The sequence below is a fragment of the Schistocerca nitens genome, chromosome 11, assembly GCF_023898315.1.
Source record: "Schistocerca nitens isolate TAMUIC-IGC-003100 chromosome 11, iqSchNite1.1, whole genome shotgun sequence".
Taxonomy (NCBI): Eukaryota; Metazoa; Arthropoda; class Insecta; order Orthoptera; family Acrididae; genus Schistocerca; species Schistocerca nitens.
Genome location: NC_064624.1, coordinates 107,312,631 through 107,330,937, shown reverse-complemented (window position 1 = coordinate 107,330,937; position 18,307 = coordinate 107,312,631). Strand labels below are relative to the sequence as shown.

Genomic DNA, 18,307 nt, shown 5'->3' with positions numbered 1-18,307 from the left:
CATTGTAATGAGGTATAATGTGCACTTGAGTACATTGTGTATTTTGTCATGTAAATAAAGTGTTAAAGTATTAATGAACGATTTAATGTGCCACAAGAGACTGTAAAGAACAGTGACTGTGTGTGCATAGACCTGAATGAACATTGTGTCAATACACTGGATTCAGTGTGACCAAAAATAAAGTAATTCACAGGAACTATAGTGTAATAAGGAGTGTTCATAAAACAATATAAACGGTACAATGCCAGAGACGTTGGTTTTCCTACAGTATATAAAAGTTAAATGTAGTGAATAGTTTACAGACCGTGGCAAACTAATAAGTGGATTTCAGACAAGGACGTTATTTTACACAGTCTAAGCACAGCTGATCAAAACGGAAGTCAGAAAATCTATAATCCGAGGGGATGAAGTCAACAATGGGAATCCGCCTGCGCAAGCAAACAGAACAGCCGATCTGCGCAAGCGTGTCCGAAGGTACCTGTTTGTGACTTTATAGACATTGTGGTGTGTAACAGAACTCTTGGGGCACAGCAACTGTATGAAGCTAACGTTAACGTGTGACAAACTGTGAATTTTAACAGTGTCTTACAGCAATACAAAACTGAAATATAAACTTCAACAAGAGTGTGATAAACTGTACTGGAACAGCAGTGTCATGCAGTGGACTTCGAGTATATTAATGAGTGACAGATTAATTCATACGCAAAATGACAGGAACTGGTGCCGATTGAAGACAATAAAACAGGACGAATAATCACGTGTTTTTCTCATCCGCAGGAATAAACATCTATTTATTTATAATGAACTTATGCTGCTGTCCTTGCATATCACGAAATTTTGCTGTGGAGCGGTGACTGAGAACACCTGTGAGGACGGTAGAAGACGAGACACGTCCAGTACACAGTGTGTGCGGGTCGTCGCTGTCGCACGTCAGCTGATTGCTCACCTTGGTGACGTTACAATCTGCAGTACACGCTGTCGGGGGCACAATCCGGCATCCACTCCCTTACCAATTCACCAGCTTACCACAGAAGAAATTTAACGATGAACACTTTAATTTTTGTAAAAAACATTGACGACAGACCGAATTGAAATTATTTGTATCTATATTTATGTATTTAAATGTTGAATAAAAGTACAATCTTTATAGCTCTGCCCCGATTTTCCCTACATTTCCCAGTGACTTTTACCCAAATGGGAGAGCATAAAACAAATTATTAAAAGGAAATATAGTAAAAAAGACTGCACTCAACTTTAGAGTAAAATTCATCCATGTGCAAGAACTACAAGGAAGTAACTGTATTATTCTAATTATTGAAATCACATGTGTGTGCGGTCACCTGTTCAGATGCAGGCATACTTCAAACTTATTAATATAATTATCTGTTGTCACCTGTTTGGATGCAGACAAATTCAATCAATAATAACAACAATAATAATAAAACAAATCACATAAATCTGTCGTCACCTGTTTGGATGCAGACAAACTTAAAATATATTAATACCATGATTAGATCAAATATGTCTATCATCACCTGTTTGGACACAGACATTATCAACGGAAATATGCTATCGTGGAATGCCATTTGCAACACTGTATGTAACTACGCGAATGGCATTCCAGGGGGCTTTTATAGCATAGCCTCCGGTAAAAGATGAGTATAAATACGTCAATATGCAACAATAAAGAAGCTTGATCTGCGCTTTCAGAATCGAAATAATTATGATATTTGTCCATTTTGTATAAAAAGAATGAGCGTTTTTTGTTTCATTGTCTTCTCGATTCTGACATTCTAGCTGACAGACGCTTAATGTTCACGGTCTGTAATTCATACAATTGTATGTAGCAATATTAATTTGTTTTATATATACATATATGAAACTACTGGTTATAAAATGTGTTTTTGTCAGTAGTGAGTACCTTTCCTGAATATGATTTAGTTATATAATAATTAAATGTTGCCCTGGACATTTTTATGTAGGCTCATTATTGTATTGACGCTATTAATGATAAAAATGATATAAGCTCTTTTAATAGTCATTTCATGCTAAAAGTGTTAAAAAGAATAATCTCAATAAATGGAAAATGGTGTCTTTTAATATTTTCCATTTCATATCAGGCCAAAGGTACAGTTTTTTATTAACTGGAATTTATAGAAATGCTTACACTGCCATTGCACATAGACAGCTATCCTGGAGCATCAAGCCTCACAGAAAAAAAAAAAAAAAATTAAGCATTGTGTTTAATGGATTATCGCGCAATATTAAAGAAAGATTTTTAATCCATTGTGAGTAAGACAGATGTCTTCATGATGGGATACGTATGATATTTCTGGTGATAGCGCCCTGAGAAAATTTAGCCATGGCTTTTAACAAACATAAAAGAGTATTTTCAAAACCATTTCATACAACAGGAATAACATTGAATGAATTAACAGCATTTTCAAAAAGTTACGCGATACAGTGCACATCAACAGTTTTCAGCATGCCCAGCTAAAACTGCATACACACATGTACATTTGTTGTATTAAGCAAGGATGAGAAGTGTGTTCCTTACAAGGAACATAGCCTTACCACAGAAATCACGACGTTATAGCCAAGTTGTCGTTTTAACTGATTTCATTGTATGAAAGTTCACCAAAATCCATAAAGTCATTTGAAACATACAGATAATATGGTGTGTCTCAACGTTCTTATATGTACACAACTGAAACATTAACGTTTCCTGAAATATTAGAACCACTTGAAAATTAATGTGATAAAAATTGTGCTTCTTATTACCAAATGTGATCTGTATCTTATATGTAATTATTATGCTAACTGAAATTTAAAAAAGAATAATTTTGTAAAAACTGGTAAGTGTATAGCTGTTACTCTTAATTTCATCTACATCTGAAGCAGTGATAACCTTTTAGTGTGGAGATCTGTGGAAGAAATTTTAGTCTGATAGTACATTTGAATTGCACTACATAGTGGTAACAAGTAATCCCTCATGTACCAATAGGAAAAAGTGTCTTCTGTGGAAACCATTTGTCGTACTGCACTTACGTTCTTGTCTTCGAATTTAACCAGGCATAGAGCATCAAATAACTCAAAATTCACTCTAGCAGATTAACAGTATCATCTGCTGATCTCTTCAATTGTCTGAAATATGAAACCATTGAAGTTCAAATATTTTCATAAATTACTCATAATGGTGGTTTGTATGCTACAGAATTCAATGCTGTACAAATTTAATGATATTTATATTAAAATTCTCTGTGTGCAAAACAAATTATTTACATGGGGAAAACTAATGTGGTAATTACAAATGAAAGAAAGTTAAGAAAATGAGTGAGAAGCATTGTCAATCACTGAACTACTCAAATGTCAGTTGTGAGTCCTTATCATTGTCCATTCTGGACTCTATGCAAGGTAGAGGTATTTCTGTGTATAACGTAAAACTGTGCAAAAGTGGTAACACTTCCATGTCAGAATTGTTGTTGAATCACAAGAGGAATACAAATTTTAAGCATAAAAAAAAAAGGCTGAGATGTTTCACTTGTAAGAGCAATGTTAAAAGAATGCAGAACCAAAAAACCACTCACACCATGGAAATATTTCCTATGCATATGAACCATTGAGAACGACGACTGCTGATGAAAAGAAGACAAATTCCAATAAGCAGAAAATAATGAACTTCTCTTAGTGAGAAAATATTAAACTATTGTAGCTGTTCCTCTTAGCCAAGTTCAGTTTTTAAATACGAGAGTTGACAGTAAGACCACGAGATAATTGCATACTGGTTTAATCCACCAGCAAGAAACAAAGAGGGTAAGGGAGGTTATAGCAGCCAGTTACAAGGGTTATATAAACAAGTCTCTATTATTAATATAATTTTCTATTTATTTTACCACAACAAAAACATTTGACACTTCAGTGATGATACATACATAATGAATTAATTACAATAATGATACATAATTATAATCATAGAAACAGTCTGATAATTTGTAATGTATATGCATGTTATTTACAACAAAGAATGAAAACAAAAAAGTTCAACATGTTACACAGGGCTGTGACGAGATGACACAGCTTACAGAATCAGCAAAGGAACAAGAAGGTGAGTAATTTAAGAACGATCTAGCAAGGTACAGACAGTTTCAGAGAATCTCAACAAAACTTTAGCCACATCACAACATCCCCATTAGGTAATCACTGCTCAAGTGAGCTAACATATGTATATATAAAAAGAATCTAGTTCCACACACATGTGGGTGGGAGATGGTGAAACAGAAGGTCACTGGAGAAGTGGAATAGACAATGTGAAGAAAGAATAAGCTAAAAAACATAAACTCTTTCAGAACTATGTGCCAGAACATTCACCTATAAACTGACACACCAGATTACCAATAAATATAGGAAGTTAAATATACATGACAAAGTGTAAATATTCCTTTGAATTTTTTTTTACAGCGTTAACAGAAACGTGAAGAGGAAATGCCCCACATGACACCTAGAGGAAAATTGCATGACCGTAACATGTGCATCTCGTCACAAGAGAAAATTATATATGACTAGCACAAGACTTGCGCCGACTGGCTCTGGAGCAAAAGGGGGAAAGAAATGGCCACCATAAGAGGCCACGGACTGAACAGGAAACTGAAGGCACCGACCATTTTTGATCGGGTGAGTGCTCCCGGGAAACACACCATCCTATTGTTTACAGAGTACATTTAGTTCCAAATGTAAAACAATTTGTTTCAATAAAGAGCTGAAAGTGCTCTTCAACATTGTTTTCTATGAAGATGCGAAACTGTTTAAAACTTGAGAGAATTAGCACATCTGCACAGCTTCAATGCTGCACCTGTACCACTTCAGTGCTCTCCCTTCTTTTCCATTAAAGACAAAGAACATACAATTAATTTTAGACATAAATAACAAAAGCCACTTCCACACTCATAAAATGCCCCTGATTAATAACAAACATTAATATGTAATGTGGATAATAATATCATAAACAAACCCCATGGAATAAATATGTAATTTTCTCCATTAGCATTGATTACACACTTTAACAACAAAAAACCCAAACATGATAGCATACATGAATACAGAAATCATCAGAATACAATGAAAAGTAATCCCATTGTTACATAAATGACCCTTTCTTTCCAATACAACATATTTTGATTTGATTATATATTTACGTTTTTCTTTAAAAAGTAATGACTGTTTAGAGCATGAAACATCCATATAACAAGTGACAGGTATCTCCTTCAAAAGAACAATAAGGGAATTTTCTAGTCCTCCCTGCTTTAAGTAGAAAAATGTTTAGCATCTCCAAGTTGGTTTTTTTTTAAATCCCAGCATTTTCAATACAAATGTCCTTTACATAACATATCAAAAATATAAGTCACACACACGAGGCAAAAATAATATCTGCTTTCTCGTCCTAAAACTGCAACAAATTATTTTACGCCCACTGCTTCACCAGAGAAGAAAAAACTGACGGGTTCCCCTCTCTTTTCTGTTAACTGTGTGTGTATTGTCTTGAAATTATTTCACCTTCTATGACTCCAATAAAACACACACAAACACGAAAGAATACTTTTGCGTCTACGAACACAGTGATGCCATTTTGTGAAATGCAGTCTTCATTTTTAGATATCACTGCCATTTACAACACTCACTGTTATCATTCCTAAAACAAAAAGATGAAAAGTAATTGGTCCCACATTACTAAAACAATGCAGATTAAGTGGAACGGGTGACTGTATCAGAAATTAAATAAGCTGTTCGAAGACGAGGCTTCCCCTTTTGCTAGCAACCAAACACTTTAGTACGGTGCACCCCTAACGATCAACTGACGAGCGGAACGAATGCAATAAAGGCACATTTCCGACACGAGGGAAACTATGGAGTGCCTTATGCACCCTTATTCCTTTCACGGTATTCACTTCGTCTGTTCCACGTAAAAGTGCCCTCGAGTTTTCTTTTTCTGAGCACACAAAGCACTCCACAGCACAGTACAGCCCACGAAGTTGTCCTTCCTTGACAAACGTACTAATAATTCTGTACGGTCGAGGAAAGAGGGCGCAGTGTTGTCACCGTAATGCCCGATTTCTCCAAACAACAAATGTGTCCCACCACTGAAAATCTCTTTCAGAACAACAGAAAATGCTCTATCAAAATCCCTTACGTGTCCTGAACATTTTGTCACTTAAGAAAAATGACAAACTTTTACACTGCTCCAGCTTCTTTTACAAAGAATGAGGGCAAAATTCGTCACATTTGAAAGCTGCCAGATTCTTAACACATTCAGTCTCTCTTCCAGCCTTGAAAACTAAAGAGTTCCACAAAAAAGGAAGAAAAAATACATACATACACACAACAAAAATACTCCACGTATATCACACAGCAGCCTAAACACACTCACAAACGTATCACCACCGTGCAGTTCGATACACCCGACACCGAACACTCTTCCAATTGTCGGAACTGACAGACTAATGTTGTACAGTGCATTTTCTGCTCTCAATGGCACAACCTCCGGGTCTCTGTGTTTGTCCCAGCACAGGAGGCACCAGGCTCGACTGACACCTAGGCTTTCGGGCGCGGCACTGTCATCTCTGTCTACTGCATTCGGTATTTCAGCATCTGACACGGCTCACTTGCACGATTGTCCTCTTAACACAGAGGGAGGCCTCTGCAATGCAGTAAGTTCCCACGCAGTTCTCCTGTCACATATCTCCGAGGAAGCTGCAGCGACGGACTGCTCAACTCTCGCACTCGGCAACATTCTAAAAAATGAAGATCACAAAAAATAAAATAAACTATCCATTTCTAATGACAACAAAAGTAATTAAAATCATAAAATATGTATAGGTTGTGTAGGAATGCACGGTCTCACAGCAAAATAAACTGAAACTTTTTGTAGCCTCCAGCCGAGTCAATTTATCCGAAGCTCTTTTTTGCGACAGTTCCAGTATGGCAGTTTTTATTAATGTTTTATGTGAACTCTCAGAATGCCTCCGAGAGATTAAATCTGTGCTTCTGAAAGATTGTCGTTTCCATTCTACACGCAATATTCTGACAACCGTGTCACCTTTCTTCTGGCATTTTAAGTTTTGCCGTTAGGTGTCCTCGCTGCCCGGAATAACTGATCGGCCAAGTCAGTTGTCAAAATATTACGTACAAAATGGAAATGACAACTCAGAAAAACTTCGGGAAGTCAAAATATTGCATATAAAATGGTAACGACAACTCGGCGAAACATCTGGAAGCACCCTATTAATGTGTATTGTGTTGATACGATGAAAACAGAATATAAATTTTAAAAAAATGTAACTAAAATATTGTCACAAGAAATTACATTACTTATGAATGTATTTGTACCAAAAATAAACCACAGAATTCTCCCTGACCAGAAATCGTCAACTAGACTACTGCACTATTTGCGATATTGATTGATGACAGAAAAACTGATGACAGCAGGTTAAGTACAAACAACACTCAGTCAAAGGCTTCACAGACCACAGAATACAAGGCTTCAACAACAAGGACAATCAGTGTGATACTGACACACTTTAAATCAATATCTGACCGGGATGAAGAGCCTGTAATATTGGCGAATGACAGTACCTTTTGCAAACTTCCCATTAGCCCGTCAGCTGCATTTAACACCACGTATTTGGCCCCACGAGACATATTACCTGCATCACTGTCTTCTTTTAAATTTTGTATTTGTGGGGATCCACAACCTCCAGATGTTTAATAAAAAAATAAAAATGTGATTTTTACATTACAGCCTGCTACGGACTATGTTTACAATTATATTGTCTTCAATGCTAGCACAATGCTAGCCGCTGTTGTCAGCATAGCAGCCGTCGAGTAAACACCTGTGGACTCACACAGCTCTCCACCTTCCACACGAGCCCACGTTCCTCTCGCGCTACGTACGGCACGACGATTTAGTCGGCGCTAGCCGACCCGGCTCTGCCTACGTACGTGGAGCTCCTCCGAGGAGGAAAGGGGTTTATCTACGGAACAGGCGGGCTCCGAAGGAGGGAGATCGGAAGTCGTCGAGAGAGACGACAGGTGCACGCAGACGGGAGGAACCCCGGGGTCGGTCGGTCGATTTGGGGAAGAGTGGATCAAACGGTGAGGTCATCGCTTCCATCAGATTAGGGAAGGGTGGGGAAGGGAGTCGGCCGTGCACTTTCGAAGGAACCATTCCGACAGTTGCCCAAAGCGATTTTGGGAAATCGCGGCTAACCTAAATCGGGATGGCCAGATGTGGGTTCGAACAGTCTAGTCTGTGTGCTAACCACTGCACCATCTCACTCCGTGAACCCGCGCTCGTCTGGGAAGTGGGGAGTCGAACGATTGTGCAGGTGTTTACTCGATGCGAGCTATACTGATAAGAGTAGTTAACTTCGTGTACGCAGAAAGTAAGAGGCACAGTGACTCAAAGGAAACAGCAGTGCACGTAACGTGTCTCAAATGGCCAGATATGTGCAGTGTTAAATGCAGCTGCAGAGCTAATGGGAAGTTTGCAAAAGGTACTGTCATTTGCCAATATACTAGGCTCATCACCTCTGTCAAACATTAACGTACGGTGTGTCGGTATCGTACTGCTCGTCCTTGTGGTTAAAGCCTAGTCTTCTGTGGTTTGTGAAGCCTCCGACTTAAAGAGACTAAACGGTGACTCGAGTGAGTCGTGTTAAAGAAATTCACGAGAAGAGGGTCATCACGGTGTCAGTCGTCTCCTCGTTCACTAATTACATTGACAGAGGCCACGCGAGGACTGTGCTGCTGAGTGGTACTGTTCGAGCTATTTGTCTTCTAAAAACTTATTGCCGGTCTCTGAAACTAAACTGTGCCAGGTGTAAGGGCTGACACTGTCTCGTATTTACGTGAACCGAGAGAGACGGAAGAAGTAGACTGTCGGACAAGATGTGTGACAGACCGATCGTCGATATCCTCTCTGACGGTATGAAAACTAATGTTAGTACGAACATTGAAATCATCTGCTCACTGTAGAGTCTTGTAAAGTCCTAAGCCAAATTTGTATATCCAGTTGCACATTCTATCGTGTATTCTCGTACACTTAGTAATCAATTTGGTTATGTTCATTCTGCCTTGTGAGTAAATCAGGAAAGGAGGCAGTTGATGGGACGATGGGCAGATGGATAGATTGACTGATGGAGTTAAAGGGACCACACTAAGAGGTCATCAATCCCTCAATCCATTGTGTGTCAAACTGGAAATAGTTCCCAGAGAAGGAGGACACAAAAGACAAACCCCAATGGTCTCGATCGTATTTGAGAACTGAGAAAGCTGAGAGACTGAAGTGAGAGAAGGGTAAATTGGTGAATGTGGGAGAGTTTACACGCCTAAAAAGCAAGCTGGAGTCCCTCGGGACACGTTACAGAACTGGAGACGCGCCTTCCACTTCCGACCAGTGCTCTGACACCCTCTATTGCCACAAGAAAACTGAAATAGGACAAGGGGCACCAGTCCAATCCCTAGAGCGTCCTCACAGACAAAACACAAAACGAAATCTGCCGGTTCAGTGTCGCCTACTACCACCGGAGGTAATACGTAAGCAAGTTTAAGGTTTTGCTGTGAGGTGGTCAAATCAGAGCAATCTAGTACGATGTGGGCCACTGCAAGACGGGCACCTCACCGGCAGGGGGCAGACGATCTCGTCTGAGGACGCGGTCACGGAGTCAGCCGAGTGTGGCCAATGTGAAGCCAAAAGAGACAGTAGATTCCCTGCGAGAAGCACGGTGGGAAGGCTGCCACACAGTTGTGGTGTCCTTTAGCATTCGGAGGAACAGAGGCACACCGATCCGCATTCCGAGCCTCCGACAGCTGTCGGCGTACGGTTAGCCGGAAGTCCGGTTCTGGCCTCCGTCTCCAAAGTTGACACCTAGGCAGCCAACTCGGCCTTCCGGTCGGCACGTTTGTTACCCGAGATCCCGACGTGACCGGGGCTCCACACACAGCCCGTGTGACGGAGGTCGTACGTGAGAACCCAGACAGTCGTAAGCGACGGCCGCAGGCTATCGCTGCTCGACAGCCCGAAGACTACTCGAGGAGTCACCGCCGATTAAGTGCGAGAATGGACACGGCCGAGGGCTAGTCCACCGTATATGTTCGACAGGGAGTGTATCTCGCAAATTTGTAGGCCGAACCAGTTCGTCCGTCGACAGTAGAGCCGTCGGTGTCTACCGTTCCGAGCCTGGAAATGCGTCCGTGACATCCAGGCACAGGTGCTGAAGGACCGTAGGACCTGTCGAGTCGTTCAGTCCGAAGGAGACGTCGAGGTAGATCAGAGTACGGAGTATACTCCTTAGGTACACACGCAACTTCTCGCTGACAAGTGGTGACACCGGAGAAAGACGGAGTTCGGAATACATACTATTCGAACAGAGATCGCGATTCCAGACCTGTCGTGTGAGGTGGATACCCCTAAATGGGGAAAAGTACGTGGTACTTCAGGTGCTCAGGGGAGCAACTAATGTGTATTGCACAAATGAGCAGCAGTTGTCAATGCCCTATCTGTAGGGCAGGGATGCCTGCCTCTACGAGTAGGCCCTTCAGAAGGCCGATCCGAAAGGCACCTGTCACAAGCTGGACCCCACAACGGTGTATCTGATCCAGCATCCGCAAAAGGCGGTGCCGAGACTTACACCAGGCACCGTAATCGAGGCACGACACGATCCGACCTAGGTAGGGTTGCAGAAGTGTAGAGCGGTCTGTATCCCAGCTGATGTTACTGACACACGAGACGGCAAAGAGCACGAAGGTGCGACCCGCACATCTGTTTAAGTTGACAAAGATGAGAAAGCCACGTAAACCGGGTACCAAAAACACCCATCCCAGGAAACAATACGTCTCCATGACGTCGACCATTCGGTCCTCGATGTAGACTTCTGGCCGGGGAAGGACCGAACGGCGGTGACAGAAGTGCACGACACGTGTCTCGGTGGCAGAATGCGGGAAGGTGTGCGTGAGAGCCCAGGACTGTGCATTTTGTACGGCACCCTGCGGTCGGCATTACGCGACATCCACAGTCGAGGAGCAACAGTAGGTGCAAAAGTCACCAGCATGCGAGGAAGGTGACAGTGTAGCCTCACAGCTGCAGATAAGAGCATCGGTAGCCACTCGAAGAAGGGGAACACTCGATGCAGAGCCTCGTGAGACCCCATTCACTAGTACACGGGGAATACTGTGGGAAGCACCAACTCGAACCCAGAAAGTACCGCGAGAGATTAAGGTTCGGACAAAAATTGTGAGGTGGCACCGAAGGCCCCACTCGTGGAGGGTGGTGAGGATGTGGTGTTGCCAAACGGTGTCTCGAGCCCTACACGAATCAAAAAAGACAGCTCTGAGATGTCGATGCCGGGCAAAAGCTGACCGAATAGCAGACTCCCGGCAGACCAAACTGTCAGCATTACAACCGCACCGAGACGGAGCCGAGAGGGCCGGAAACTCGAGGTACCGACACAGCTGTCAGCTCACCGCACGTTCGAGCACCTTGCGGGGAACATTAGTGAGACTAATTGGGCAATCGATGTTCATCCTGAGGGGCTGTTTACCCGCTTTCAGTAGTGGGACACACACACAAAAGGTGTCACATCTCAGCCAAGTGACAGAAAAAACCACTACAATTCCACTGGAGGATCACAATATCAGTACCCAGTAGGGACGTGAAGAGACCAAGGAAGCACATCGTGCCTCAGTGATGCCTGCTGCCACTGGTTGCGAAGATACACCGTCGATACGTGTGCGTTTCAAAACAGTAAGCTTGGGGGAGGATCTGAGCCCACAGGGGCCACCGAGAATGCTGCCTCAGATACTGAGGTGGAACACGTGCGGTCTGGCGGCACGGGGGCAGTCGAATCTCCCCGTTTTTGGAGGACTGAGTCTTTTCATTCTTGTCCTCGGATGAATCACAGATTTGTGAAGGCTTATCTGGCACCGATTCTGGGACAGAGGAGGAACGTGAACCTGCAGCCTGTGGCTACTTCGGTCACTGACTGGCATCCAGTTGCAGGTCAACAGATTCCCGGGAAAGGAGTATACAGAGGGACGATACCTTCTCGGTACGGGATGCCGGAGTCGGGTAGAGCTTCTCCAGCTGGGGGTCAGACACCGAGATACCCAGCAGACGGGATACCGATGCCGCCAGAAGAGGGCGTGCGGGAAGCAGTTCGGGGAGGGCACCGACCACCAGGGCAGCGAGTGTAGTCTGGCGGTCCCAGGAGCTCCACGTAGCAGACACGGAGGGCCACGGTACAGTCACTAAAGAGTACGACGTCGTCACAGTAGTAGCGTACGTCACTGCCGTACGTGTAGAAAGTAGGCGACCGTACGTCTTCTCGGCCTCTAGATACGTGAGGGCAGGTGAGTCTCGTATTCTCAGATTTTCTTTTCTCGTTTGAAAATGGTCATTCTGGTAAAGAAGGGACGGTGCTCTCCACAGCTGATACAGGTGGAAGGATGGGCACAAGGAGCATTCCTGTGCAACTGGCAGCCACAATTGCCACAGACAGTGTCCAAATCTCACGTATTTGTAGCACTGCACAGCAGGAGGAACATACGGCTCGAGGTCACGACGAAACACTGTCACCTCGACCGTCTCTGGTAACGAGTCACCTTCCCAGGCTGAGATGAAGGCTCCGGCATCCACTACACTCTGTTGTCTTTCGGTCCCCACTGGACACGCCTGTAAAAGGATACCTCAGTGGAATACGACTTTTACGGGGCGTTATACTGGCGAGCAGTACCTGTGACTGAGCATGACCGGCCATTTTAATTTTTGAAATTGCTGCCACTTCCCCAAACTTGCCCTCAAGATGTTCAATCGAGAACAAAGGCTCTCTAGTCGAAAAGGAAGTTCCGTGCGGCTTTTCGCGAATGATGCTATAGTATACAGAGAAGTTGCAGCATTAGGAAATTGCAGTGAAATGCAGGAAGATCTGCAGCGGATAGGCACTTGGTGCAGGGAGTGGCAACTGACCCTTAACATACACAAATGTAATGTATTGCGAATACATAGAAAGAAGGATCCTTTATTGTATGATACCGGAACAAACACTGGTAGCAGTTACTTCTGTAAAATATCTGGAAGTATGCGTACGGAACGATTTGAAGTGGAATGATCATATAAAATTATTTGTTGGTAAGGTGGGTGCCAGGTTGAGATTCATTGGGTGATTCCTAAGAAAATTTAGTCCATCAACAAAGGAGGTGGCTTACAAAACACTCGTTCGACCTATACTTGAGTATTGCTCATCAGTGTGGCATCCGTACCAGGTCAGGTTGACAGACTAGATAGAGAAGATCCAAAGAAGAGCGGGGCGTTTCGTCACAGGGTTATTTGATAAGAGTGATAGCGTTACGGAGATGTTTAGCAAACTCGAGTGGCAGACAGCAAGAGAGGCGCTCTGCATCGCGGTGTAGCTCGCTGTCCAGGTTTCGATGAGGTGCGTTTCTGGATGAGGTATCGAATATGTTGCTTCCCCCTACTTATACCTCCCGAGGAGATCACAAATGTAAAATTAGAGATTCGAACGCGCAAGGAGGCTTTCCGGCAGTCTTTCTTCCCACGAACAGTACGCAACTGGAACAGGAAAGGGAGGTAATGACAGTGGCACATAAAGTGCCCTCCGCCATGCACCGTTGGTTGGCTCGCGGAGTATAAATGTAGATGTAGATGTAGATGAATCCCCGTCTATCTGAGAACAACCCAAGTATTGGGGGGAATATTTCTCGCCTTCTCTATCAGCCCTACACTCCTCCATTTGCACAGCCAGGAAAAAGAGCATTTGGGGGTCATACCTCTCTACATTTTAATATGTCTTAGCTCCAGAAAAAGACTGCTGGGGCTGCTCAGCCACCAGCAAAAGAAAACTGAACTGACTTCACCAGCATATCTTCTGTCACAGTACCACCCACTCCAAAGGGCCCCACAGATGCTACCCAGCTATAGCAATGCTTACCTGGCCAGTAAATCACTGCCCAGAGGCCCCGTACCCCAGCCACGATGGGCACATACTCCTCGGAGTTTCCAGCTTTGGTACCCCTGCGTGGTCAGGAGGCTACCAATTACTTGATGACACTCCTCAGACCCCCCCCCCCTGCCCCCCCCCCCCCGCCCCCCACCCCCCACCAATGGTCACCACACTGGATTTTGCTGTAGTACCGTTGCAAGAAAGAAGCGTGCAAAGAGATAAAGGAACAAACGTGGAAAATAGGCCAGGCTGTGTGACACTCCCTACACTATCTACATTTCTGTAGAAATTTAAAAAAGAAGTAGCAAGTCAAACACAAGACTACCATATAGTTAATATTGAAAAGTTGTACAAGGCTGAAAAGTAAGAAAATGAGTGTCCAAAACACAAACCAGATCGAAGCATCATCCGCACCGGGAAGACTATCCACTGGAAAGTTAGAGAGAGAAAAAAGAACAGTAGAAAGATCAACTTGCAGCACAGAGAGGGAAGAAACACTGTAAGGCGTGGGGCTCCCTGTCGATCAGGCCCGTACTCACAGAAGAGATGCGAGACCCACGGGTGGAGGGTGTCGATTACAGGTTCACATCAGATTAAGGTAACCGAAATTTCTAAGAACGAACAATATGTGAAAGCCTTGCACCAAACATTCAAATTTTAAGATGTAAGATCTTTTATCTCTACTATCAGTAATATGGTTTTTTAAATACTGCTGTCCTTAGGGAAACAATTTCACCAGAAGTGGTTATGCTGTATTGGATAATTGTACCGAGTATTGCTGTTAGGTTATCAGTGACGAACTATGGTGTGACTTTGTAGTTTTAAAGTAAATGTTTGAAGTGTTAACATCATCCCTTCTCATTTGGTCCCGCCATCCTTTCCCACTGCAACCCGGTTACCTGTAACACTGTCACCTCCGATTTCATCCCGAAGTGAAAGAACGGACTAATAATGCAGTTGATACAGATATTTGTGAGGCCTCCAAAGCAAAATGTCAATCGTTACACTCACTCACAGCACGAGAGGGAGGTTAGAAATTGTACAGAGAACTGCCGTGCCGGGTACCTGGGTCTGCTTCCCGAGGTTTCCAGTGCCGCCAAAACCCCTGATGGCGGCCATCAGCTGCTCGTGCGGGTTCTGCGCCGGCGCGGTTGCGGACGCAGAAGGGGCCGCCCCCCCGCCCGCCTTGGGCTTAGCGACGAGCGTGATGCCCTTTCTGGGTTCCGGCGCTCCGGCCCCGGGCACCCGGAAGCCCTTGACGACAGGCAGAGGGAAGCCCTTGCGTGCGGCGGACACTGTCACCGGTGCCTGCTTCGCCGTAGGACTCACGAGGCCGTTTTGTGACACCAGACCTGTAACGAGCCGAGCGACCGATCTGCTGAAAAACTAAATGTGAGACAGCTGAAAATAAACATAGCAGTTACAAATGGCTGTAACTTTAGTGCAAAGTAATATACCTACAGGAATTATAGAGAATGTAGGACAAAGTTCAAAATTTCTGTCACTGTGCAAGTACAGTGAATCTGAAGCTGGGACGTGCACTGTTATGCACGTGTGTAAAGTTCTACGTCACGGAAAGCGCTCTGGGTGCTAGAATTTAGCAATTTTCATTATATCCACACACTGCAGATGAAATTTCACCAACGATAGAATCAAATGCCATCAATATTCGCATATACTATAGGTTGTTTGAAGGAACAGGGTGTTTCTGCAATATACACAGTGAGTCACCTAACATTACCGCTGAAATATTTCGTAAACCACATCAAATACTGACGAATCGATTCCACAGACCGAACGTGAGGAGAGGGGCTAGTGTAATTGGTTAATACAAACAATAAAAAAATGCACAGAAGTATGTTTTTTAACACAAACCTACGTTTTTTAAATGGAATCCCGTTAGTTTTGTTAGCACATCTGAACATATAAACAAATACATAATCAGTGCCGTTTGTTGCATTGTAAAATGTGAATTACATCCGGAGATATTGTAACCTAAAGTTGACGCTTGAGTACCACTCCTCCGCTGTTCAATCGTGTGTATCGGATAGCACCGAATTACATAGGGATCCAAAGGGAACGGTGATGGACACATTACGTCCACATGCTAGCACCTATTTATTGGTCTTTTTCACTGACGCACATGTACATTACCATGAGGGGTTAGGTACACGTACACACGTGGTTTCAGTTTTCAATTACGGAGTGGAATAGAGTGTGTCCTGACATGTCATGCCAATAGATGTTCAATGTGGTGGCCATCATTGCACACAATTGCAATCTCTGGCGTAATGAATGTCGTGCACGCCGCAGTACATCTGGTGTAAGGTCGCCGCAGGCTGCCACAATACGTCGTTTCATATCCTCTGGGGTTGTAGGCACATCACGGTACACATTCTCCTTTAACGTACCCTACAGAAAGAAGTCCAGAGGTGTAAGATCAGGAGAACGGGCTGGCCAATTTATGCATCCTCCACGTCCTATGAAACGCCCGTCGAACATCCTGTCAAGGGTCAGCCTAGTGTTAATTGCGGAATGTGCAGGTGCACCATCATGCTGATAACACATACGTCGACGCGTTTACAGTGGGACATTTTCGAGCAACGTTGGCAGCTCATTCTGTAGAAACGCGATGTATGTTGTAGCTGTTTGGGCCCCTGCAATGAAGTGAGGACCAATGAGGTGGTCGCCAATGATTCCGCACCATACATTTACAGTCCACGGTTGCTGTCGCTCTACCTGTCTCAGCCAGCGAGGATTGTCCACGGACCAGTAATGCATGTTCCGTAGATTCACTGCCCCGTGGTTTGTGAAACCCGCTTCATCGGTAAACAGGTAGAACGCATTCTCGGTTAATGCCCATTGACAGAATTGCACTCGATGATTAAAGTCATCACCATGTAATTGCTGATGTAGCGACACATGAAACGGGTGAAAGCGGTGACGACGCAGTATGCGCATGACACTACTTTGACTCAGTCCACCGGCTCTCGCAATGTCCCGTGTACTCATGTGTGAGTTCATGGCAACAGCAGCTAAAACACCAACTGCACCGGCTTCTCCTGTGACGGGCCTGTTACGGACCCGTAGATGTCTGGTAACACGGTGTACTGCAGTTGGTCTGCATGCGGAGACGAATGCAGAATAACAATAGCAGCAAGTGCTACATGCGGAAACTGCGACAGCTAGACCAAACCACAACTGTACACTACAGCCACACTCGTAAACACGGTCATCGTAAACATGTCCCTGCAGATGCTACTCGCCGACCATGGCCCGTGTTTGTTACAACACGCAACTGAACGTCGGAGGTTTCAAGCATAAAACTTTAGGTTATGATATCTCCAGATGTAATTAACATTTTACAATGCAACAAACAGCACTGATTACGTATTTGATTATATGTTCAGATGTGCTAACAAAACTAACGTGGTTCCATTTAAAAAAACGTAGGTTTGTGTTAAAAACATACTTCCGTGAATTTTTGTATGGTTTGTATTAAACAATTACACTAGCCCCTCTCCTCACATTCGATCTGTGGAATCGGTTCTTCAGTATTTGATGTGGTTTACGAAATATATCTAGCGGTAACGTTAGGTGACTCAACCCTGTATACCACATTGGGAAAATATATCTAAAAACAAAGATGATGTAACTTACCAAACAAAAGCGTTGGTATGTTGATAGAGACACTAACAAACACACACACAAAATTCAAGCTTTTGCAACCAACGGTTGCTTCATCAGGAAAGAGGGAAGGAGAGAGAAAGACAAAAGGATGTGGGTTTTAAGGGAGAGGGTAAGGAGTCATTTCAATCCCGGGAGCGGAAAGACTTACCTTAGGGGGAAAAAGGGACAGGTATAGAGGGGCGCGTGCGTGCACTCACTCCCCCCCCCCACACACACACAGCAGACATGTGTAAAGGCAAAGAGTTTGGGCAGAGAGTCTATACCCGTCCCTTTTTCCCCCTAAGGTAAGTCTTTCCGCTCCCGGGATTGGAACGACTCCTTACCCTCTCCCTTGAAGCCCATATCCTCTCCTTCCCTCTTTGCTGAGGAAGCAACCGTGGGTTGTGAAAGCTTGAATTTTGTGTGTGTGTGTTTGTGTCTCTATCAACATACCAACACTTTCGTTTGGTACGTTGTTGTTGTTGTTGTTGTTGTTGTTGTTGTTGTGGTCTTCAGTCCTGAGACTAGTTTGATGCAGCTCTCCACACTACTCTATCCTGTGCAAGCTTCATCATCTCCCAGTATGTACTGCAGCCAACATCCTTCTGAATCTGCTTAGTGTATTCATC

At 43.8% G+C, this 18,307-nt stretch overlaps 1 protein-coding gene across 1 annotated transcript in view; it reads right to left on the bottom strand.

The window, feature by feature from the left end:
* Positions 1–4,439: 4,439 nt before the first annotated feature.
* The window catches only part of LOC126213559 (uncharacterized), a 641,937-nt gene continuing 628,069 nt past the window's right edge, over positions 4,440–18,307 (bottom strand). The window contains exons 25-26 of the mRNA XM_049941391.1: positions 15,075–15,361; positions 4,440–6,785 (exon numbers count right to left, since the gene is read on the bottom strand). Coding sequence (XP_049797348.1) covers positions 6,762–6,785; positions 15,075–15,361 — 311 coding nt within the window. The 3' untranslated portion in view covers positions 4,440–6,761. The remainder of the gene's footprint in view (positions 6,786–15,074; positions 15,362–18,307) is intronic.